Source organism: Thamnophis elegans, chromosome 1, assembly GCF_009769535.1.
Source record: "Thamnophis elegans isolate rThaEle1 chromosome 1, rThaEle1.pri, whole genome shotgun sequence".
In the NCBI taxonomy this organism is placed as follows: domain Eukaryota; kingdom Metazoa; phylum Chordata; class Lepidosauria; order Squamata; family Colubridae; genus Thamnophis; species Thamnophis elegans.
In genome coordinates, this window is record NC_045541.1 from 131,358,105 (window position 1) to 131,381,386 (window position 23,282).

The 23,282-nt window shown below is 37.4% G+C and overlaps 3 protein-coding genes across 6 annotated transcripts in view; 1 reads left to right on the top strand and 2 right to left on the bottom strand.

Moving 5' to 3' along the window:
* Positions 1 to 1,196: 1,196 nt before the first annotated feature.
* Positions 1,197 to 3,019, bottom strand: ACYP1 (acylphosphatase 1). 4 transcript variants are annotated; one of them, XM_032237632.1, is made up of 3 exons: positions 2,904 to 3,019; positions 2,409 to 2,504; positions 1,197 to 1,556 (listed from the first exon to the last, which is right to left on the bottom strand). In XM_032237632.1, the coding sequence occupies exons 2-3, from the start codon at positions 2,490 to 2,492 to the stop codon at positions 1,341 to 1,343; spliced, it is 300 nt and encodes a 99-aa protein (XP_032093523.1). In that variant the 5' UTR covers positions 2,493 to 2,504; positions 2,904 to 3,019; the 3' UTR covers positions 1,197 to 1,340. The 4 variants fall into 4 exon arrangements, with proteins under 4 accessions (XP_032093523.1, XP_032093515.1, XP_032093533.1 ...); XM_032237624.1 differs by lacking the exon at positions 2,904 to 3,019 and adding an exon at positions 2,650 to 2,844; XM_032237642.1 differs by lacking the exons at positions 2,409 to 2,504; positions 2,904 to 3,019 and adding an exon at positions 2,559 to 2,850.
* Positions 3,020 to 3,187: 168 nt separating this feature from the next.
* On the top strand, positions 3,188 to 9,693 carry ZC2HC1C (zinc finger C2HC-type containing 1C). The gene is made up of 3 exons (XM_032237653.1): positions 3,188 to 3,251; positions 5,730 to 7,019; positions 8,190 to 9,693. The coding sequence occupies exons 2-3, from the start codon at positions 5,748 to 5,750 to the stop codon at positions 8,496 to 8,498; spliced, it is 1,581 nt and encodes a 526-aa protein (XP_032093544.1). The 5' UTR covers positions 3,188 to 3,251; positions 5,730 to 5,747; the 3' UTR covers positions 8,499 to 9,693.
* Positions 9,694 to 12,084: 2,391 nt separating this feature from the next.
* NEK9 (NIMA related kinase 9) overlaps positions 12,085 to 23,282 on the bottom strand; it is a 35,838-nt gene continuing 24,640 nt past the window's right edge. Inside the window, exons 16-22 of the mRNA XM_032231691.1 lie at positions 20,905 to 21,066; positions 20,205 to 20,375; positions 19,965 to 20,027; positions 17,629 to 17,819; positions 16,253 to 16,417; positions 15,351 to 15,560; positions 12,085 to 14,134 (exon numbers count right to left, since the gene is read on the bottom strand). Of these exons, the coding sequence (XP_032087582.1) occupies positions 14,012 to 14,134; positions 15,351 to 15,560; positions 16,253 to 16,417; positions 17,629 to 17,819; positions 19,965 to 20,027; positions 20,205 to 20,375; positions 20,905 to 21,066 (1,085 nt within the window). The 3' untranslated portion in view covers positions 12,085 to 14,011. The remainder of the gene's footprint in view (positions 14,135 to 15,350; positions 15,561 to 16,252; positions 16,418 to 17,628; positions 17,820 to 19,964; positions 20,028 to 20,204; positions 20,376 to 20,904; positions 21,067 to 23,282) is intronic.

Below are 23,282 nucleotides of genomic sequence, written 5' to 3' on the forward strand. Positions count from 1 at the left end.
ATATAAATCATTGCATTTAGGGAGGAGAAATAAAAATTATATAATCAAAATATGACAGTCACATAAAATGAGTGCCAGAAAAGGGCCTAATATTTTTAAATGGTTGTCCATTTTTTTTCACATATTCATTTTTTATCAGCAAAGATAAAATACAGAAAAAACACCTTATAGGAATACAGTATTTCAGATTGCCGAGGAGCTAAAAGGAATATTGTTGCTGAAACATGATTTAAGCAGTAGTTGGGCAGGTTCTGAGAAGTAAGTTAGAAACACATTTAACACTGCAGCTGTGCAGCTCTGGCTTGATGAACTCTTATCATATTCCAAGGCATATGTGCTATGAGAGACAATATTTGAATATTGAGAAAGATATGTTGTTTAATAAAGCTGAGATTTTGCACATTTATTTATTTATTTCATGTTTAGCTTCAATATCCAGCAGTGCAGATGAGATACTTTTATTGTCTGTAGAGATTTTCAGTCATCCAGGTTATGGTTGTCCCAAATGTGCTTTTTCAGGAAGCAACTGGACTTTGTTTTTTCTTTTGAAGACTTTTCGCTTCTCATTGAAGAAGCTTCTTCAGCTCTTCCATTCCCCACTATCCTGTCAGAGCTGAAAGAGCTGCTTAGATGAGAAGAAAAATGTCTTCAAAAGAAAAAGCAAAAAAGTTCAGTTGCCTCCTGAAAAAGCATCTTTGAGACAATACTTTTGCTTGTGTATAGGTAGGTTATCAGTGAAAAAGAATCAGTCTTTAATTAGCCCATAGGAGTTGTGTGAACACCACAGCCCTGCCAACCCCCCTCCCCCAATATGGTTATTATCTTCACATCTGTTTATCTTCATAGTTATAGCATGGTTTGTAACTAGGTTATACTGAAATGCAGAAGAATAAAAATATTTTTATACTTTGCATAGCATAGAGTAAATCTTGATCAGGAAAAGTCATTTATATTTATTTAAAATAGAGTTCCTTTTCTTAGTGTATATGTACCCTCCATATCAAGTTATTTTATAATTTATGAAGCTTCAAAAACAAAAAATTAATAAGTTTGCAATGAAATTCTGTAATTTATATTCTCTATATAATTGCAATCTTTCAATATGTACATTTCATTTTTATACATAACTCTGGATATTATGCAGCAAATGTGTCTTTATTAACAGTCAAAATATTGGGGCATCACTCAATTCAGGAAATGTTTGTCTTAAAACTTTTAATAGAAGCTTCATATAATAAATAATTACAACAGAAATAATGCATTTAATCAATTAAAAGAAACGAATGACTTTCTTCTAGACAAGTCCATAGTTGACTTTATAAATCCAGTTCCTAAGCCTCTTATTTGATTATACAAAAGTCACTATGCTCCAAATGAGCAATTTTCTTTTCATTGTGGAATTCCGCTCTGTCGATGTGAGATTTGGGACTTCCAGTTTTCTGAAGCCATTCCTGAAGTTGGCGGACTTTGACAAGAGGTCCTTGGATTTGTCCTTGCACAGTGCCATAATTAGTATTTTGGACCCAGCCAACTAGACCCAACTTTTTTCCTTGTGCCTAAAAAGAACAATATACATGTAGATATTTAAAAAATCACACAAACACAAATACAATTAATCTGAATTATATAAAAACCTTTAAAATTCCTCTGTAGAGAATTATTATAACTCCACTAAATTATTGTATAATCCAAACTTCTGCTATGCCATTCAAAGATAAACAAAGATTAATTGGAAATGTATTATTTGTTGTTAAAAAGAGCTAATATAAAAGACAATGGCATCTTGTCATTGACAACAAGCTTGACAACCAGAATGTATTTGATTGTTGCAGCATCCTGGGATCATGTGTTCACCATTTATGATTTTCTCTGTCAGCTTCTGATAACCAAAGTCAATACGAGAAGCCGGATTCAGTTAACAAGCACATGATTAATTTAACAACTGCAATGATTCACTTAATAACATTGGTAAAAAAGGTTACAAAATTGGGGTATGACTCATTTAACAACTACTTTGCTTAATAACAGACATTCTTGTTCCCAATGGTAATCAAGCTGCCTAAGCTAAGTCTCCAAAATTCTCATAATTATATGTATTTATTATATTCATATGTCACCCATTTCACTGTCAAGCAACTCTTGGCAGCTTACAACATAAAAACACACTATAAAATGATAACGTTCAGCATTAAAAATCAAAACATTAAAAATTAACAAAGAACTAGATAAAATGGACCAATATATAAACTGGATGGAAGTAGAACCTTCTAATTTATTAGCTAACCACCTCCAGAATGTTCACCCATTTGGAACCAAGTGCAGGAGAGAAATGGGGGCGGGGAGTGACAAAAATTGCCAGTACAGTACAATCTCTTACCTCGGGGGAATTGCAGATGGAGCCCACTCACCTGGGTATGTTTGCGGAAAAATACCCTTTGCACCTTCCCAAACACCTCATAGTCCACCGAAGCGAGGTCGCTTCCCTCAGCCATAGTCGGGGGTGCCTGTACGGAAAACAAAACAGCAATTAGGCAGAAAGAGAGATGCAGGTGCCATACCTGCAGAGAGACCGTCCCTCGAGCAGCCTCCACATAGTGCATTGTCAAAGCGAGCCTCTCTCCGGTGCCTACGCAGGATAACTAAGTTAACCTGATTCTCGTTTCCCTCCCCTACGTCTCGCAGGGGAAGTTGGAGGGAAAGGCCTCGCTCCGACAGGCCCTTCCCTTATTTCCACCCCGTTGGATAGAGAAGGTAAAAGCGCCTGAGATCTGGCGGGTCAGGTTTCGCCCGGGCAACGCGAAGGTTTCTCTTGCCAGCTTCGCAGATGGCTGTCAAGAGTGACCCGCCCCCTAGAACCGAGCGGGCACGAGCGGCGCACCAACGGCCGCTTACGACGAACACACCTCGCCGAGACAGGCTTTGTTCAGTACGGCGGAACCGAAGTGGAATTGATTAAACGACTAATAGTCGAGCGGCGCTGCTTTTTGTGGCTAAACGGTGGGCACCTTGGGCTATAACTAACAACACATAATTAGGAAAAAGCCGGCACGGTTCCTAAGGTCTCTCTCTCTCACCCACCGGAAGCCGCTGAGGTGGAATCGGATGTAACGGGGGCGCGCTGCGGTTGCTACGCAACGGCACTAAACCGCCGCGTGAAGGTCTGGTGGTGCCGTTACGAGAAAACAGACAGGCGGGCGCGGCGTCGCGTGCGCGGCGGTTGTGTATCTGGAGCCGTCGGGCAGGCTACTTTGGTAGGTGCGTGAATTGAAGTTGTAGCAACGACCGTGCCTCCGTCGGTATCCTCTTACCTGAGTTTTGTCAAATTTCGAGCCGGCAGTTCGGGTCCCATTACAGTGTAAAATCATTAATGGAGACCAGCGCTAGTTTAATGCTGTGTAAGCTTGTAGCGGCCGCCTTTGGGGGAAAATAAAGGCACTCCCTTCAGTCCTCTTTCCTACAGAAGTGAACCCTAACAGCAAAATCATTCACAAGCAGTAACAATCTTTGGCTTATCTCGGCTGATACTGGAAAGCTAAGCGGCGTTGGAGGGGAGACAACTAGAAACCCCCGGAGTGTAGGCTAGATCAGAAAGTTAAAAAATAATAGAGAAAAGGTTCCAAAGGTGCTTTTTTTCAAGAGGCAGCTGGACTTTCTGGTTTTTCTCTGAAGAACCTAGAGAAAAGGAATGGTAAACCGTTTTAAATTGTTGCCAAGAAATTTAAAGAAGGGTATTTTACCTACAGAGATAGGCAAATGAACTGAAATGTGAGTTTGTTATTGGTCTATAATCACATAAGCATCCATAATCAATGGACTTATTTGTAACTGAGACCTTACACCTGCCACCTTTAGGCAATAAATAATATCCCATCTGCAAGGAAGCATTGCTTAAATATGAGACCAGTTGTGGTTGATTTAATAAACAAGGTAGAGGAAGGATAAAATTATCAGGTGTTAAGTCTAGCTCTGTACAACCTGTTCACATTATAGAAATCTACAAATTGAAAATACAAAATCAGAAAAAAATTGTCAGGATTATAGTGTTATGATACACCCAGTATTCCACACTGAAATAGATCTGATTGTATGCAAAAATTATGTGAAGTCTTCTACCCTCTACCGCAAAATCTTGGCAAACAAGGTGTTGCAGAGTATAGAATATAAATGCTGACTTATTTGGAAATGCAGTGAAGGCAAATGGAGATTCTGCATGGTGTGATCAAAATGTCATAATGCAATCATAATAGTATTATTAAATCAGTTCATTTTTATAAGTATTGTACACATCCCACACTTAAAAAATAGATGGAGTTTCAGTCCATTGTGACTATCATTTTTTTTTTGATCCGTCGAGATAGGAAAGTGAACAACTTTGTTTCTTCCAGTGTTGTGCAGGTGACCTTATAAAGAACCTGTCTGATCTCAATGTAAGATGAACTTGTCTTCCAGTTCTCGTTTCTCCTATGCATTTTTCTCAGTTCCATAGTAAACTTAAGGGTCATTTGTCTCAAGGGCTGTCATCCTACCCACTAAAACTATTTCCGTATTCTGTAGATTATCCAGTCTATCACCATTATAGCTGACAGACAAAGCAGAAAATTCCTCCAAGTACACTCAGGAAACCATTAGACTATAATCCTCATCATTTTAACTGGTCTTCCTTGCTGCTGGTTTATACTAACCATCAGTTTGAAATTGAGTAGGTAATGATCTCTCAATGACTTACATAACAGAAAGGCTTCCCATTTTCAGATAAAGAGCTGTGGTGGCGTAGTGGTCAGAATGCAGTATTGTAGGCTAATTCTGCTGACTGCCAGTAGTTTAAGCCCTCACCGGCTCAAGGTTGACTCAGCCTTCCATCCTTCTGAATTGAAATTCCATGGATATAGAGATAAGGATATTCTAAGATTGCACTGAGGACATCTACAGGAAGAGAAGCATCAGGGAAGATGGTACACTAATAATATTATCTTCATGTTGTCCCTATGGTAGCAGCATGAATTCAGCACTGGAAGTCCTGTGGAGATTCTCAGTCATCCAGGTCATAATTGTCCCAAAGGTATTTTTTTCAAAAGGCAACTGTAGTTTCTTTGTTTTTTCTTCAAGGAAAAACAAAAAAATACAGTTGCCTTTTGAAACAAATACCTTTGGATCAGCACTGGTAGACTAATGCTACACCTAGGGTTAGTCGAAGGATTTCATATAGACCAGGTCCATTGCACCACTGAATAATCCAATTTGCTGTATTATGGAGTAGCCAGCTGGACAGTGCTAGGAAATGTGAGTGCATCCTTTTCGTCTGTGAACCATGTTTCTATGATACCCATGCAACACTTTAATCAAGATTAAATCCTGTATAACAGATCTGGTATGAAATAGCAAGACCTTTAGGTTGTGTGTGGTACTTTTTCACCTACAAATGTAGTTGCATTCTAGGCAATCTAATAACTATCCAGAATAAGATAGGTATGGATGTGGTTGGTTTATATGGTTTCCACATTCAGATATTGTGAGTTATATTAGAAGCAATGCAGTACTACCAAAGTACATTATTTCATTTGCACAGTTCTTTTTATTGATCATGGCTGAAATTGTACATTGATTTCGTTGGAGGACAACATTTAGGTTACTTGCGATCAGAAAATATTTTCTCAATCATAATAAAGGAATATGATTCTAGAATGAGAGCAGGAATTATAGCATGTATATAATTTGTTGCATTTCCTCAGATTTAGTGGAAATGCTGAATGGCTCAGTTGCAGCTGGCTGTGTGTTCGCATATGGATCCAATACCATCCAATTCCAGTCTTCCTGCAACAAGCCAGGAAAGATGTCATCCTGAAGTTCTTAAAGAACAGTCCCAGTTAGAACATCTGAGGAATAATATCCAGCAGCAACTTGTGTGCTGTAAAGATAAGAAATTGAAAGATCTTCATATTCTCAAAGAGCGGAGCTCTTCCTGTACTCAGCCTGCAGAAAGTAGTCAGTTGGTCTTAGATAAAGCAGGCTTTTATTCTGCTGGCCCCCATAACTGGTGTTTCAAGGGTCAGGCCAGCACTGTGCCTTCCCACTGGAGAATGAAGCGGAGAGAAGGTATTGACAGAGCATATCCACTTAAGCCGGTTTTTCACCCAAAATCTGGGAATGTTCCCTTACCAAGTTCTTGGCAAGTTGGAAATACACCAGCAACAGAGATTACTTCCTGTGGGATTAGCTCAGAGAAAACAAAAATGTCACATTCGGTAAAGGCTCAGCCTATAGGGGTCCACTCTCCTTTTTCTGTACAACAATCTAATAGAACAACTTCTCATTCACAAAGAGCAGAGTCAGGCTATATTCAAAAACTGGAGGCTGCTGGACGAAGTTTGGAGGAGGAAATCCAGCGAAAGGAGGCTCTCCTTAGGGAGAAACTAAGGAAAACAGAAGAAGAGCTCCGTAAAATCCAGTGGAAAAGACAGCAGACTAAAGCAGAAGCAAAAAGAGAGCAAGGAGGATTATGGTTGCCCGAGAAAAAAATGACAGCTATTTCCCAAAACTGTGATTCCAAATCTACTGCACAACATGATAACGATAAAAAAATACTTGTTTCAGAGACTGTAATAGCTTCAATTGGGACTGCCCTGCTTCCACAGACGCTTCATATGGAAAGGCTCAAAAAGCAACAATTGATAGCTAGCAACAATAAAATTAGAGATAACTTCTCCAATATTTCTTCCACTCAGAACCTAGAACCAGCATCTATACACAACCAGTCTTGTTCTCCAACAGGAAACCCAGTAAGTCATGCAGAATCAATGGCAGCAGAACCATCCTATATAGAGGTCCAGAATGATATAGAAGATTGGGGAGAATGCAATTTTTGTGGACGGAGACTTTACTCTTCCAGGTTGGAGAAACATGTGAATATTTGCAGCAAACATTATGGATCCAAAAGAAAAGTGTTTGATTCAAGCAAGGCTAGAGCAAAGGGCACTGAATTGGAGACCTATCATCTCTTGAAGGGCACATATATTTCACAGGTGATGTTCATAACTAATTTATTAAATGTATCCCGCTTCTGTGGTTTAATATGGGGTTACGTAATGCATTTTCCAACTCATGTTTTTCAGCCTTAAGCTTGTTGAGCAGCATCTGGCTAAGATAACAGTTTGGTCTTTTTCTTCCGACCTTTCTTTAAAACATATCTCGTTTTTAATATCACTTGATGGTCCATAATTAGTTTTTAATTTGCATCATTTACATGCTGAAAATGATGTTCAGAAGACCCCCAAAACTAAGGCAAAATCTTCATTAATGTTTATTTAAGATACTAGTACTTGGCCTAGAAATACAGAGCAAGTTTAACTTTTTTAAAAAACCTTTATTATTCATGAACTAGGAGGCAATGAGAATGTGAAAACAAATGGTTAAAACTGTTATATTACAGAATCTGTAATGAATGCTCAAAAGTCAGTACAAGAAGACAGACTGACAATTGGTTTTAGGGAAAACCATAAAATGAAGAAATCATTTATAGTTAGGATGATGAAAGAAAATAATGTAGTAGAATCAAAATTTATTTCTTCACACTATCCAATTGATAACATTCTAGTGCAGTAAGTTTCATTCACAATTCAATTATGTTATTGAGATATTTTAATAATGGCATAGATTTAAAATGTTATATTATTAGCTTGAAATGACCTAAGAAAGAAGTGGAAATGACTTTTAAACATTAATAAAATTTTCCCTTTACATACATTTCATAGTCCTAGTTATCTTGAATTTTTTAATTCAAAATGTATGACATTAGAAATAACCTACTCTTATATATGACAATATAATTTCTATAAAGAACTTTTATAGACACCCCTAGTGACTCAATGGTTAAAGTGCAGTACTGTAGGCAAACTCTGCCCAAAACTTACAGTTCAAGGTTGACTCAGCTTTCCATCCTCTGGGATCGCAAAAAGAGGACCCAGATTGTTTGGGGGCAATATGTAAATAATACTTCTATATTGTAAAGTGCCTAGAGAATGCTGTAAAGCTCTATGGGATTTTACATAGGCCTAAATTGCTATATTATTGCTATATAAGCTTAAATGCTATTGATATTGTCATAAAAAAATTAGCTACAATAATGAGCACAGTATGAGCTAACAAAGTTGCATTGTTTTAAATTATTTTTCGACTTCCCCTTCTTGCTGCAGAAAAAAACTTCTAGCCAAAGTCCTGAGACTCCCAAGCAAAGCAATACTACATCTAAACAAAGCAATTGGAGACAGAAGCATGACTCTTTCATCAAGACTTTGCGCAGGGCTCGTGAAGTGCAGCGCATTATCTCCCAAGGGGGAAAAGCCTCAGATCTTCCCCCAGCACCAGCTATGGAAAACCCAGACTACAAATTGTGTCCATATTGTACTCGTCAGTTTGCACCTAAGGTTGCTGAGAGACATATTCCCAAGTGCAAGAACATTAAGAATAGGCCTCCACCACCACAGCAAAAAAAGCGTTGCTAGTAAATGGACAAGATGATATCTACAACTGGTGTAATCATACTTAGGTTTCTTGCAGTTTTTCTCAGTTTGATGCTATTGAGAAGTAGTTTCAGTGTAAAACCAATGAGAAATCCACTAATTTTAAATGGTCATTTTTATACTACAGGTCAAGGCACCTATTGGTAGAGAGACAAAAAGTGGTTTTGTTTTTATCATCTTGAAATTTTGTATTCTGTAAAAATGGTTCCCTGAGATTCCTTGCATATTTTGTAGTGGAATTTTTGCCTGTTTCTTAGAACATAGACGAAGGGCCCTGCAAAAAGTCATATTAAAAATTGGAAGAAAATACTAAGTTCTTATAAATCATGGCTCTATACTTGTGACTCTTTGATGGCATCCAAGATCAATTATTTCTTGTATGAGCTGCCAGAGATAAATGATTCCCATTTCTGTGCTGAGAACCATAACAAAAAGCACCCATGTTCTAGAAAATTCATATTTTAAATATTAGAATAATAGCTGGAGAAGAATAAGAGCTATGTCATTGTATTACATACTGCTATTTCCATTAGCTGGGAAAAGCTTTAAACAGTTTTTTCCCCATTACATAGTTAGTGTTTTTCACTTTAATCTATAAAAATTGCTGTAAAAAAAGTAGAAATTTGGATGGATTGTTCTTTATAGCATAATTGTAGTACCTGATTTTCAACTCTCTACAACTTTAAGATCAGTGAAGGGAAACTGAGATAGTTATTTGGAAGTGGGGAGTTGTTTAGCTCTGCCTTTGCTAACAGATGAATGATTAAAATGTCTGGGAATAGGTCAACCAGAACAATCAGCAAACAAATAGAATAAATATATATATAAGCAAATTAGCTGTAAGCAAATTATCATAAAATATATAGAATGTAAGTTGCTTGCAAAGGCAAATGAATGTGGAAACATAGATTAATGCTTTGTTTGGAAAATACCAATTTTGCATAACACAGTTAGCAAAGTATAGTATGTGATTCCCAAAAATTGAATTGCTAGTTTTATCTGTGCCTCAAATTTTCAATGATCTGGTGCTAACTTAAAAAGCTTCCTTTTACAATAATAGGTTTAAAATTCATTATGTGATGTGAAAAATAATTGTTGCCTATGTTGCTAAATTTGTCGGAAGCTAAAATGTATGAAGAATGGTTGCAGAAATTGGGGTATGTCTAGTTTGATGAAAAGAAGGAATAAAGGGTGGCATGATAGCAGAGTTCCAGGATCTAAGGGGCTACCACAAACAAGCAATGGAGTCAACCTATTCTCCAAAACATCTGAAGCTAGAACAAGAAGCAATGGATGGAAAGTAATCAAGGAGAGAACCACCTAGGACATTCCTGACTGTTAGAACAATTAATCAATGGAACAACACTTGAGATTTTCAAGAAGATATTGGACAACCAATGGTATAGGATTTCCTGCTTGAGCAGGGGGCTGAACTAGATCTCCAAGGTCCTTTCCAATCTGTTATTCTCTTATGCTGTTTCACTAACAAAATGTCAAATGGATTTAAGCAGGAATCTTGGTTTTTACCAACTTCTTGTTCTTATTTTTCTATCTAGCTTTAGAAAGAAAACTTTTTAATAACTCTTTTGCACCATACATAGATTTAAATTATTTCAAAATGAAAGCAAGCTCAGATTTCATCTCTTGAGTAATAGTCATTAATATTATTTATCAAATCAGATTTTATTAGAGGTTGATGAGGTAAAATACAAGATAATCTTATTGCTGGATTCTGTGCCTATATTTTACTTTTGGAGATGCTTGCACAAAGAACAATACACAAAATTTGTCATTAATCCTGGTTTGCTATGATTGTGCTTGTATACGCAATAGCAATAGCAGTTAGACTTATATACCGCTTCATAGGGCTTTCAGCCCTCTCTAAGCGGTTTACAGAGTCAGCATATTGCCCTCAACAACAATCCGGGTCCTCATTTTACCCACCTCGGAAGGATGGAAGGCTGAGTCAACCCTGAGCCGGTGAGATTTGAACAGCCAAACTGCAGAACTGCAGTCAGCTGAAGTAGCCTGTAGTGCTGCATTTAACCACTGTGCCACCTCGGCTCCTTATTCTTTAATTTTTGAGAAACAAAAACATTTTTATTTATATAAAATTTATGTAGCTGCCCATCTCAGAACAGATTCTGGCTTGTGGCTCAAATTCAAATGAGATAATAAATTCAGTTTGTTTTACAAATCTAAAATTGTTTATACAAAGCACAGGTATTATATTAATATATCATGTAAAATGGAAGTTGCTTGTAATAATGGGAGGACCAATGATTGCTTTTTTATTATAGGTCAGAGGTGTTTATAGTTCTGTACTGTTGTCTTCATGTCTGTTGGGGAGAAGGCAGTGATTCGCTTTATTTTCCTTGAACTATGTTCTTGTCTTTTAAAAAGCTGTCCTATATTCGATATGGCTAAGTCTAATGTGTATAGTAAGAAAAAGATTTCTGCATGAAGACCTTTTTTGTATAAGATTAAGCTAAACCTCAAAATGTCTTTTAAAATGATATATCATACGATTGCAATATTTGTTACATATTCTCACTTATTTTATTTTTATTTATTAATCAAATTTATACACCCCATCTCACTATCTAAATGTCTCAGGGCAGTTTAAAAATAAAAAAAAAACATAACATCTATACAAAAATAGACAAAGTTTAAAAACCACAATCTGGTTTAGTGGTTAAGACACCAGGTTAGAAGCCCAGGGGTTCTAGGTTGGATCCTCATGCTAATAGAGTAATGGCAGGATTCACTTACCTTCCCTACTGGTTCGCAAATGTGAGTGTGCACTGTTGCTGTATAAGCAAGGATCACAGGTTGTTAAGTAAGTCCCAGGTAGCTTGCCGGCAAGTTGGCAGGGAGGTAAGTGGCTGCTGCTGAACAGAAGATACACAGGTGGCTGGCACAGGGCAGCAAGGCTCTGGGTGGTTGCTCCTGAGCAGAGGATGTGCAAATGGTGGGAGTGTCTGTTGTTGGGGTGTGGGGCATAATCTGCATGGTGCAATATGAATGCACTAGAGATAACTGCTGCCAGATGGGGGAGACTACAAGTGATTTACTAAATGACTTGTGACTTTCCTTGCCAGCTCCCCTATTGACTTTGCCTGTGGGAAGCCAATGAAGGTCACAAGTAGCAATCAGATTTAACATAGGGTTTCTGGGATGGCTGGAACTTGAGGATCCATTCTAAAGCCCTGTTAGCCCTGTCATAAATTCAAAGTCATTGCAGCATGAATGGTTGTTAAGTGAGAAAAATCTGTAACTATAATGACAAACTAAAGGGGCTAAAAAGTATAATTAACATAACATATACAGAAAAATGACTGGTTTTAAGTGTTGTAAGATTTTCATATCTGGCAGTAGAATTTTTACAAAGTAAAGCAGCGCACATTACTGAAAATATTCAAAAAACAACAGTAGCAGGAGGAAGATAAACATTGCCTGTGAAAATGCGGACCATGTCTGATCATGATAAATGTAGAATCAAGCAACCTCAAATGTGTTTTCCTTGAAATATCTTAATTTCTATTAGAATTAATCAGGACAGAAACAATTGAGTGTCAAAATTTATTTAAACAGAAAACATCAAACCATTCCACTATTGCATTTTAGAAAAACAGATTACAACAAAATAATTCTCATACGTTGAATATCAATATAATAGATCAACAGCAATGCTAATAAGTAACCGTCATCTAAGAACTAGCACTGCTGAAAAAGGGAGAAGGGAAATGGACTTCTCAAAGGCACTTTGGCCTTTTCCCTTCATCCTTTAGGCAGGGCAAAATCTCTGCTTTGGTTGCATAGCAGGGCTGGGGCATATATCAGGATCTGTAACAGGCACAACTTGGACAGTGTCATATTTAAAGGCACACATGTACTGCTGAGTGATCACCACTCAGTGCAGTGAATTAGTACTCAATTCAATTGTAGAGCACTGAAATAAAAACAGTGCTCTGTGAAATAGTGAATCTCATCTGCTCCATTATTTTTTTTACTAGCTGTAGCCCCAACATAATTGTTTTTTATAAAAAGACAACCTGTTGATAAAACAGTATTTTCATATGGGGTGAAAAAAACTTTAGTAATTTTTGGAGGGCAAGAAATCAACTAAATGGCACAATGACCTATTAAATATTTTAACAGAGCAAATTTTGGTTTAACATTCTTCCCCTTCTCCTTTTCTCAATCTGGCAAAATTATAGAATACATAAGAGATGGAGATATACGAGAAGTTGAGATTAAAATCAAGGGTCTAGCAAATAAAATAATGGATGCAAGCATACAAAAGAACTTTTTCTAAAGGTTATAGTTAAGCTGTAATAAAACCCCATACTACTATAAAGAGAAATGCAGAAATAGTTCTTAGAAATTATATCTATGCCAAAGGAGTAAGATAGTAAAGTAGTCCAATTAACAATATCAATTTTATTTTTAAATGTGAAAAATAAAGCAACATACCTTCAAACAATTTTCATGCATAGTTTAGTAATAATACTAGAGAAGAAGTGATGCATGATAATTGATTGTGACCACTATATTTGATGCACATACTTTGTTAAAAGCAATATTTAAGTCCAGTTTCATTAACTATTGAAAGGAAGCAAAAATACTGATTTAGGTCAAAAAAGAGGTTTTCCATAGTTCTTACTGGAATTCAGGCCAATTACTAATATGAGTCAAGTCATAAATGCGTCTGATTTCAAATTCCAATCACTCTGTCTGACATAAAAAACAGCGGTTGTTGGAATTCTAGAGCTAGAGATTTAGAGTAGCTGAAAGAGTTCAGCCAATTCTTTTGCATTTGAACAATGCCTAATGGCAGTGAAAAAAAGAGGTTCTTGATGTCCTTCTCCAACATCCCTAAAACTATAAATAAGTTATCTGCAGACTCATGTATATGTGTTTAGAAATGAATATAAATAGAAACTTGTTTTTTTCTGTTGGATGCTTTCATCCGCTTTTTAAAAAATATTTCACCTTCTTCAAACTTCATTCTTAGAGGCTAAGATGCTTCTCCTTTAACTTTATCAGCTAAAATAACTCAATAATTAAGAGCATTCAATTTTACTGTCAAAGTAGGTGTTTGCTGGCTTTCTCTTTTCATTAATTTTTCATCTTTGAATTGCTTGAAGATGAAGTGAATACTATTGCAGATTCATTGCTGTTCTTTGAAAGTTAGGAAATAAACGAAGTGCTGCTGCTGGACCATTCCTGGGAATGGTGTTACTGACTCAACAATACACTGAGAGAACTCACCATTGTCATACCTGCACAGACTCTGGTTTGAATTTAAGTGTTCACACACACTCTAAATTCCCTCCTAGTTTCATAGCTTAAGGCAGTGCTTCCTCTCTTGCATACGTGGAGACTATGGAGACTCTTGACTTCATTGCTCACAAAGGACCTGAATCTAGGAAAGCTGTTCTCTGCATGTAGTTAATGTTGTGTGAAAATGAATAGGTTCCAGGATTTAAAGACTACAGGCTAAAGCGGCATGAGTCAGTTCCAAGGAGACACCAGGACTCAGAATCCAAGTCAGGCTTTGGATCGGATTCCATCTCTTCTTTGGATGTTTGTGTAGCTTTGGAATGAGATTCCAGCTGTTCAGATTAAAAAGAAAACATATTCACAATTGGAAAAAAAAATCTACAGGAAATGGTTCAACGTGAAATGTATTCAACTGAATATTTCATTTAACCACAATTGCTTTGTGATCTCTGTACTAAGAACAAAATGGTCATGGAAGGCCTAACAGCTGTTTGCTCAGATTGTCAAGGAAACACTGCTGAAATAGAAACGTCCCATAAACATCCCATAAACCAACTCAGCTGGAACTTATTTATGAACTAGTTTGTCTCTTAACGGTGGCTACAGTATCTATTCTTTAAGGGTCTGAAAAGGAACAGAAAGTGGGAAAAAGCCAGTGTGTTTTCTTAAGTATCATCTTATCAGCTTCGTGGTTGTTTCAGCAGGGAAATATAAATGAACAGTGATATAAAGTCACACCTGTTTCCAATTAGGCTGAATAAGCACCCACAACTTGTTTTAAATAACCGGGGCCATTTGGGGAAGAGCTGGTTCAGAATATTACTTGCAAAGTCTCAAACAAATACGCCAGGTACTTAACAGATAAATTAACTCAGATTTGTTCTAAATTGAACTCCAACTTTGAAGTAGGTCTGTGAAGGTGAATGCAGCTTAATTTGTGGTTTTCTGGGTGGAATTTGATCCTATTAGTCTTGATGAATTAGGGTTCTAAGAAAGAGTTCTAGGGACTACTAGCTTAGCCAACTGTATATTCAAATCCATGACCCTATTGATTGGCTAAGGCTTCCTAGGGAGTGGTTTTACTATCCTTTAAAGAAGCCATTCTATAGTGCTGAACATTTTTTGTACTACCACAAACAGAACCAGTGTGCAATTTGAAGGACCTTCTGGATTCCCAAATCTTGTCTGAGGAACAAGTCACCATGGCCAAGAGCAGTTTTGCACAACTTTGTGTTGTGCACCAATCTGTTCCTAGTCATGCACACACCTTAATCACTTAAGAGCCTATGAGCCTGAAAGCCCTATGAAGCGGTATATGTCTAACTGCTACTGCTATTGCTATTCCTGAATTGGGGTAATGCAATGTACTTTACCTTAATCGCCTCCTGAATTGGGGGTAATGCAATGTACTTTACATGGGGCTGTCCTTGAAGCGCATTCAGAAGCTGTAATTAATTAGGGTGACTGAGGCCCCATCAGATTTGCTTGGAGGTGTAGGTATTGTTGACTAGAATGTAATTGTTAGCTTTTCCCAGGAAAAAAAAATACCTGGTGAGTTCCTTGTCTCCTAGAGAGAACTTGCAGCTGGGCATTAAGACGGGCAGTTTCTTGTTGTAATTTTTCTTGATCTGCCAAGCACTTTGATATTAAGCCACTCAGACGTTCCACTTCAGCTTGCAGAAAACTGCATTTACATTCAGATGATGCCACAGGCAATTTTCCTCTATCACAGGATTCTGCTGAATCCAAGACTAGCTGCTGTAAAAAGAAAATCAAGTACATTCATGAATAAGTGTTATAGAAAATTTTGAAAATATATGTTTTTCTAAATTACTATAGATAATCATAGCTGGGAGATTAGAACTACTAAAAGCCTAACAGATCAAAATACTAAATAATTCTAGAATAATTAGCTAATTAGCAAATCTCTGCCAATGTTCTAGCTATAAATTTGAAATATAGATTCCTTTAGGAATGAGGAATATTTCATCATTTTTGCAAATCTTTCTGCTTCTTTTAGTGCTGTTTTCATATTTTTTGTTTTCCCAGTTTTTTTTATTTATAAAATTTATGGGCCACCTAACTTACCTCAAGGTAATTCTGGGCAGCTTACAATCATAAAAGATAAAACCAGATTTTGTGAAACTATGATAAATGTAGAATGAAATGTTCTTTACTAGCAATGGCCTCATACAATTCTCAGAAACCTCTATTTATAGAGGGGAATAATTTCTGTCATCCAACCTTAAAAGCTTACACACTCATACACCTCTTTGAATTATATTTTTTTCTCAGTTATGTAGATCCTCTTACCCTAATTATTTCATGTATTTTACTTCATCTCTTAGATGAACATTTGTACGCTTTTCATTTTGCACCTTATTCCTTCCTCCAACTCAGATCCCAAAGTACAGAAACTATTTCCATATATTTATAGATGTTTACATTACCCAAGACTCTGATTTGGATTCGTTAATGTCAACTGGTGTGGGCGAAGGCATATGGAGTCCTTTTAGTTCATTGTAGGGAAAAGTTTCTTTGTCAGATCTGGAAGAGGCTAAGCTTTCAAGAGAAGGGGTTTGGGGCATTGGGATGAATTCTGCATTCTCCAGCTCCTATTTCACAAAGAGAGCAAGCAAATAAGAGTATAAAGATATTCAACATGCTTATACTGGATGTTACAAAAGAAATAAGAATGAGAGACCAATTAATTATTTTAAAGTAAACATTATCTTTTAACTCCGATGGTGAATTTTAACTGCTGATGATGCATCAAATATATTAGCACACTAAGTACATACATATTCTGAATGAAATGGAATTCAGTATCCCATTCCTAACAAAAGAAATACTACCTACAATGAATAATTGTTTGAACTGTTGAAGAGAAACTAACTGCTCTTCAGGATTATAAATTCATCAAATCTACACAAAGAAATACTGTATAGAATAGTATTACTGTATTTTTCGGAGTATAAGACACACCTTCCGCCCCCCCTTAAAAGAGGGTGAAAATTTGGGTGTGTCTTATATAGCCCCACACATCCACCGGCCCCAATCCTTCAGCCTCTGCCTCCCAGCAATTTACCTTTTTGCAGAAAACAGGGCTTGCAGAGGCTTCAATAAGCTATAGCAATCCCTGCAGCCTGTAACAGCTGGTGATTGGTAGAACTTGAAAGTGAAACTTGCTGTTTGCTATATGGGGCAAATTGCTGGGAGGCTTTTTTTTTTTCTTGTACTAATCAGACTGTTTGCTGCAAGGAGGTAAGTCCAACAACTATAAATGCCTATAGAACTTTCAAACTATTACATTTATTTTTTTAAAAACTGCTTTATTATTATTCTAGATAACTTAACAAAATGAAGCTTTTAAAAATAAATGCTTGATCTGAAGAGGTCCTGTGCTATTGTTTTAAAAAGTGCTATTCTTTTAAATAACAGAGAATAAATATACTTCCAGAAAGCACATCAATTTTAACAGCATCTGTATAAGTATAGTCTGAAATATAAGACTACAGTGTATATTGTCTGTACTGTTCGTTGCAAGGAGGCAAATTGCTGAGAAGCAGAGGCAGATATTTTTCCTTTGTTTTCCACCCCAAAAACTAGGTGCGTCTTATACTTTGGAGAGTCTTATACTCCGAAAAATACGGTAACTTGTTTCAGCTTTTTCTATTTTTTAAAAAAATGCTTGTATCTCTTTCAATATTAATTTTAAAGGGTCATTTTAAAGTACAGGTTTTGAAAAAAAGCCATTAAATTCGAAGACAACTATTAGAAAAAGTTTTATTTTTCCTTTTTTCTAACCATAGCAACAGTGAGTTACCTTGCGCAGCCAACTAGGACAGGAGCTGCTAGCAGCACTGCTATCTACAGCTACTTCTGTGCTGCTGATCTGATCTCCCATTCCACAATCTGCTTCCATAGTTCTTCGGAAGCCTCTGCTATTATCAGGGCTCTCGGAATCCTGTTCAGTTTCTTCTTCCTCATTTGGTTCAGCTGTAGAACTCTGGGCCACTAACAGAAAAGAGTAGGGAATTAAAAATCTTAAATATTTGCTCATTTCAAACAAATCTGATGGTCTTGAAAATGCATATACTACTGTCAGAAAGGAGTTGATAAAAAAGATAAAAGTATCCTTATGATGGAATACAAAATAAAAAACCACTGACTCAGCCATACAGTCCTCACTTAATAATTTGTTTAGCAACCGTTCAGTTACAAATGAACAAAGGGACTTATAACTACTGATCCTTGAAATTCCAGCTATTGTAGTAGACATGTCATTTTACATCATTTAGCGACAGGTTTGCCAATCTCAATTAGTTCAGTGAGGAACTGCCACCATGATGATACGATGATGTTATCTCACAGTAAACATGAAGAAAAAATTTATTTTTCCATAACAGAATATTAGAAACTATTAAAACTCTGAGAAAATCTGTCTCCCTCCCTCCCTCTGTCTTTTGGTGCAGGAATGTCTTTTTAAATGTACTTCCTGTATGTATATATTGTACTTACAGTCATTATTTCTAACTGGTGGAATATTTTCCATGTATTCAGTTGGCCCAACAATTTCTTTTTATATCTGTTTTCATAAATGTAATTATTGTATACATTATATTCAATCAGTTTCCTTGTTTTATGCTAATTTTAGGGGGGGGGGAGCATTAACAAAAAGATCAAAGATTCCATACAATTCATATGTGCCAGAATGTTCTGAAAGAGACTACAAATATTTAAAATTTATTCCAAGCAACTGAAGTGTTTCAGCAAGGTACATTGGTTAGAGAAAGCATAATTTCATTCTAGCAATTAAATGAAATCTAGAAGACTGAAAACACCTATAACATTGTAGTAGCTAGTTTCTCAAAATGTCAATTGTCTTCCACAAGATAATGGCCTGCTACCCAATTCTGCTCCTTTTCCACCCGGGCAAATTGGACTTTCTTAAATTTACCTTAATGTGATCAGAGTTTTAGCATCATATTATATTATTATATCAGACAAGTCAACAAGGAAAGGCCCTACAACTTCATTATTTTATTTATTCTCTAATGAACAAGCTCTAAACTGATTTATAGAATACATTCTCTTTCTTGTAAATAAGGTCTTTAGTCTATCTAGCACAGGGGTAGTCAACCTTTTTATACCTACCACCCACTTTTGTATCTTTGTTAGTAGTAAAATTTTCTAACCACCCACCAGTTCCACAGTAATGATGATTTATAAAGTAGGGAAGTAACTTTACTTTATACAATTTATAAAGCAGAGTTACAGCAAACCCCTACCGCCCACCATGAAAACTGGAACGCCCACTAGTGGGCGGTAGGGACCAGGTTAACTACCACTGATCTAGCAGTTATATCTTGGCTGATAACAGTCTACACCATTGATGGCTAACCTTTTTATTGAGGTGTGTCAAAAGTGGGGGGGAGAGGAAGGGGGGGCATGCGCACAGGTCCTCCCCCATAACACAATGCCCTTCCCCCATGCATGTGTACACAACCCCCCCCCCCCCTGCGTATGCATGCAGGACTCACTAACACCTCCGGACTTCCAGGAGTTGCGTTGGGCCATTTTTTGCCCTCCACAGGCTTCAGGAAAGCCTCCTGAAGCCTCCAGAGGGTGAATAACGGCCCAATGGGCAACCCGGAAGTTCGTTCCCGAACTTCAGGTGGGCCTAACAAGCAAACTAGAAGTTTGGAAATGGACTTCCGGGTTGCCTGTTGGGCCGTTTTTTCCCCTCCGGAGGCTTCAGGGAACCTCTGGAGGGAAAAAAACGGCCAAAAATCAATTCCCTTCCCGAACTTCCGGTTTGCGCGTTGGGTGGTTTTTCGCCCTCAAGAGGAAAAAAAACAGCCGAAAATCAGCTGGCCAGAGCATGCATGCATGTTTGCTGGAGCTGACAGAGCAACACCTTGCAAGCCCTCAGAAATGGCTCCACATGCCACTTGTGGCACATGTGCCATAGGTTCGCCATCATGGATCTATACTGTGATAATTGTGACTTGCAGTGATAACATAGATTTTCAAAGCAACAATTTACTCAGTTGTCTATGCCAGAGCTTGAACTTGATAATTTCTATGCAGAGATGTGCTATTCTTCCGAATTATTCTTATAATATTTTCTACTCCAACAGAGAATTATGCATTACTTACCAGTCCCAACGGACAGGCCACTGCTACTGGAGCGAAGGATGGTTTTAGAATTTATAACTTTTTCTGGAGAAAAAAAGAGAACATTTTCTCAGCTCAAGATTGAAAGAATATGGGAAATCTGATGTATGCTTAGTAATCACCCATTCTTACCTATGAATCCAAGTAATGTGTTGTATCTTACAGTTAGAGAAAAAAATGAAATAATGATCTACCTTAAGAACCCAGTATTTTTATACTTACCAACAATTATTATGGTATGCCATCCACGGCAAGATAAATCTGGGACATAATGCAACGAGCCAAAGATGGGCCGAGGCCATGATGTACAAATATCAGAACTGTGAGCTCTCTCTGTTGGTGTCATTGCTAAACGGCCATTCCCTCCATTACCCCATGCAAATATATGGTTATCTGGAAAATAAAAAGTTTATCATTTTAAAGTCAAGAACCCCACTCTAGGTTTGAAGGATTCTCAAATGATTATATTTGTTTTATGTAAGGATATAATAACAGCACACAAAAAAACCCACTGTGAGCCCTATAGGAATATGGTGATTTGTGAGGTTTTATATTAAAATTTAAAACAATTAGTCCCTTTTAATAGTTTAAACAGTACAGCCAAAAGACGAACAGAGGTGGATGCAAGCATTTCGTATTGACTCATCAGTACCTACATTACAATTTGAGGCTGATTTTAACCGTGTTATTGTAATGTAAGTACTGATGAGTCAATATGGAATGCTTGCATCCACCTCGGTTTGTCCTTTGGCTGTATATTAAAAGCAAAAAAGTACTTCATGACTTGAAATATATTGCATGTATTTTATGCCTCCCAGTCAGTTTGGATTTTTTTTATTATAATCTCTAAGCAAACTATTTTTGATTCTTTACAGACTCAATTTAAAGAAATTCAGATCAACCTACTAATGCTTATACTTACCATCAGTAGCAGCTATGGTGAATTCATCACCGCAGGAAACTCTGATGACCTGTTTTCCCCCAAGGGGCCCTCCTAGTAAATTAATGCCTACGTGCTTCTTATAATCCCCAACACCCAACTGTCCACACTTATTGGAGCCAAAAGTAAGCAGACGACCCCGCTCTGAAATAAAAACAATTATGTCATTAGGAAATAATAATGCAGAAAGCTGAGAAACAGTCAAATAATATGTTGCGAACTGTAATGCAAGACGTCATTTAGACCACTTCATCATTATTTCTTCTAAGGTTATAGATTTCCTTTCCATGGTAGCATGACAAGAGAAACATTCATCTTAAGTATATCCAATAGGTAATAGGCATCATTTCACCATATCTTTACCAACATCATATGTTTCTATTAGTGTTGATTATGGTCAAGATAATTTAAGTCAGACACAGGCCCATCTGAAATTTTGAAAACAAAGTGGCTCTGGTCCATTGACAGTGTAGGTATATTAAATGACAAGACTCCAAGGTCAGTAGAATACAATCTTACTAGAGCAAATCCTGAGGCACTCTACAATTTTTATAATGTTATATATACAATTTCAGATTATCTCATTCCTTATCAGGTAGAAATATTTCCAGATAGGAATGGATCTGCAATCATTTTGTTTTTCTTGTCAAAGAATGCCTATATGGAGCATGTTCATGCACACATGAACAAATACACATATTTATTTATTTCAGGAGAATTATTGAAATAACAACCAGGCTGCAGATATTTTGATATAAATGGTGTAATTGTATAGTTAATGTAAATTAATGTAATTTAATTTTAGTACTGTGCCCCCCCCCCCCTCAGGTTCAGTAGAACAGTCTCATCTTAGTCCTTTTGAGACTGGGTTAATTAGTTTCACCATCAGCTGCCAGAGGGCAATCAGCACAGTCAATCTGGCAGGAAGTTGTAAGTTGCTCCTGCTCCCACTGATTTGTTGACCATTGTCATTCTGTTTCTTTGTATAGATAAGAAAATAGGTCTGAAACTATTACCCAAAGGGTCATGTGTTGTCTAATTGGTGTACCTAACCACAGAAATCGTAGGTTCATAATATCATCTCATTCAATTCCCCACTGCTAGGAATTTCAGAGTTAACATTCAGGATTTTATTTTTAATCCAATAAACTATTTTTCCCTGCTGACTACAGTGGTGTGAAATAGTTTACGGAGCTAATGTAACAGGTTTAATATGGATTATTAGTTTAAGTGTGCATTAATTGTAGTTGTAATTCCATCTTTCAGATAGAGGAAGATAGTTAAAAAGTCAAATACACAGTAAGTATGCTTAGTTGGAAGAGGGGAGAATTGTAGAAACTATCTTAAGTATCTGAAAAGCATCCAAGTAGAAGATAGGACTGAACTGTTCATGTTAATTCAGAAAACAAGACAGGAAACAAAAGTTTAAATTACAAAGAATTAAATTTAAATTAGGCATCTGGAAAATATTACTAAAGGATGTTTAATAGAGCAGATTGCCTTGGAGAATAATGAATTCTCCTTTGGTGGAAGTATTTAAAAAGAAATTAGATGGCCATCATTCAGAGATGCTCGACTAAATGCTTCCTGAATTGAGCAGAAGATTGGACTAGATCCGGGATGGCGAACCTACGACACGCATGCCACAAGTGGCATGTGGAGCCACTTCTGAGGGCTCGCAAGGTGTTGCTCTGTCAGTTCCAGCAAACTGGTGGCACACGGAGCGATTTATCAGGGCACGTGAGTTCAGCTTTTTTTCCCGCCCTCTCCAGGCTCCAGAGGCTTTAAAGGAGCCTGGAGAGGGCAAAAACAGCCTCCCCCCACCAGAGGCCCTCCGGAGGCTTCAGGAGCTTCCCTGAAGCCTCTAGAGTGCAAAAAACTGGCCCTACGGGCAAACCAGAAGTTCAGGAACAGACTTCTGGTTTGCTTGTAGGGCCGGTTTAAGCCCTCTGGAGCCATCAAGGGCCTTCCAGAGGCTTCCCTGAAGGCTCCAGAGGACAAAAAACGACCCAGTGGACAACCGGAAGTCACTTCTGGTTTGCTCGTAGGGCTGTTTTTAGTCCTCCGGAGCTTCAGGGAAGTCCCCTGAAGGTCCTAAAGGCTCTGGAGAGCTTAAACTGGCCCTACAAGCAAACCGGAAGTCTGTTCCTGAACTTCTGGTTTTCCCATAGGGCCGGTTTTTTGCACTCCGAAGGCTTCAGGGAAGCTCCTGCGGTCCCCCCGCTTATGGCACGCAAGCCAAAAAAGGTTTGCCATCACTGGACTAGATGATCACTAAGGTCCTTTCTAATCTTTAAGTGTTATCACTCTATAACTCCTAATGGCTGCATCAATGCAGTTACCTGTCAATGCTACTGGGA

Excerpts from the sequence above, each read along its gene's own strand:
- ACYP1 (XM_032237614.1), bottom strand. The coding sequence starts at position 2,600 with ATGCACTATGTGGAGGCTGCTCGAGGGACGGTCTCTCTGCAGGTATGG. Across the intron at positions 1,557-2,408 it reads TTTTCCGCAAACATACCCAG|GCACAAGGAAAAAAGTTGGG; the intron begins GTGAGTGGGCTC and ends TGTTCTTTTTAG.
- ZC2HC1C (XM_032237653.1), top strand. The coding sequence starts at position 5,748 with ATGGCTCAGTTGCAGCTGGCTGTGTGTTCGCATATGGATCCAATACCA. Across the intron at positions 7,020-8,189 it reads AGGGCACATATATTTCACAG|AAAAAAACTTCTAGCCAAAG; the intron begins GTGATGTTCATA and ends TTCTTGCTGCAG.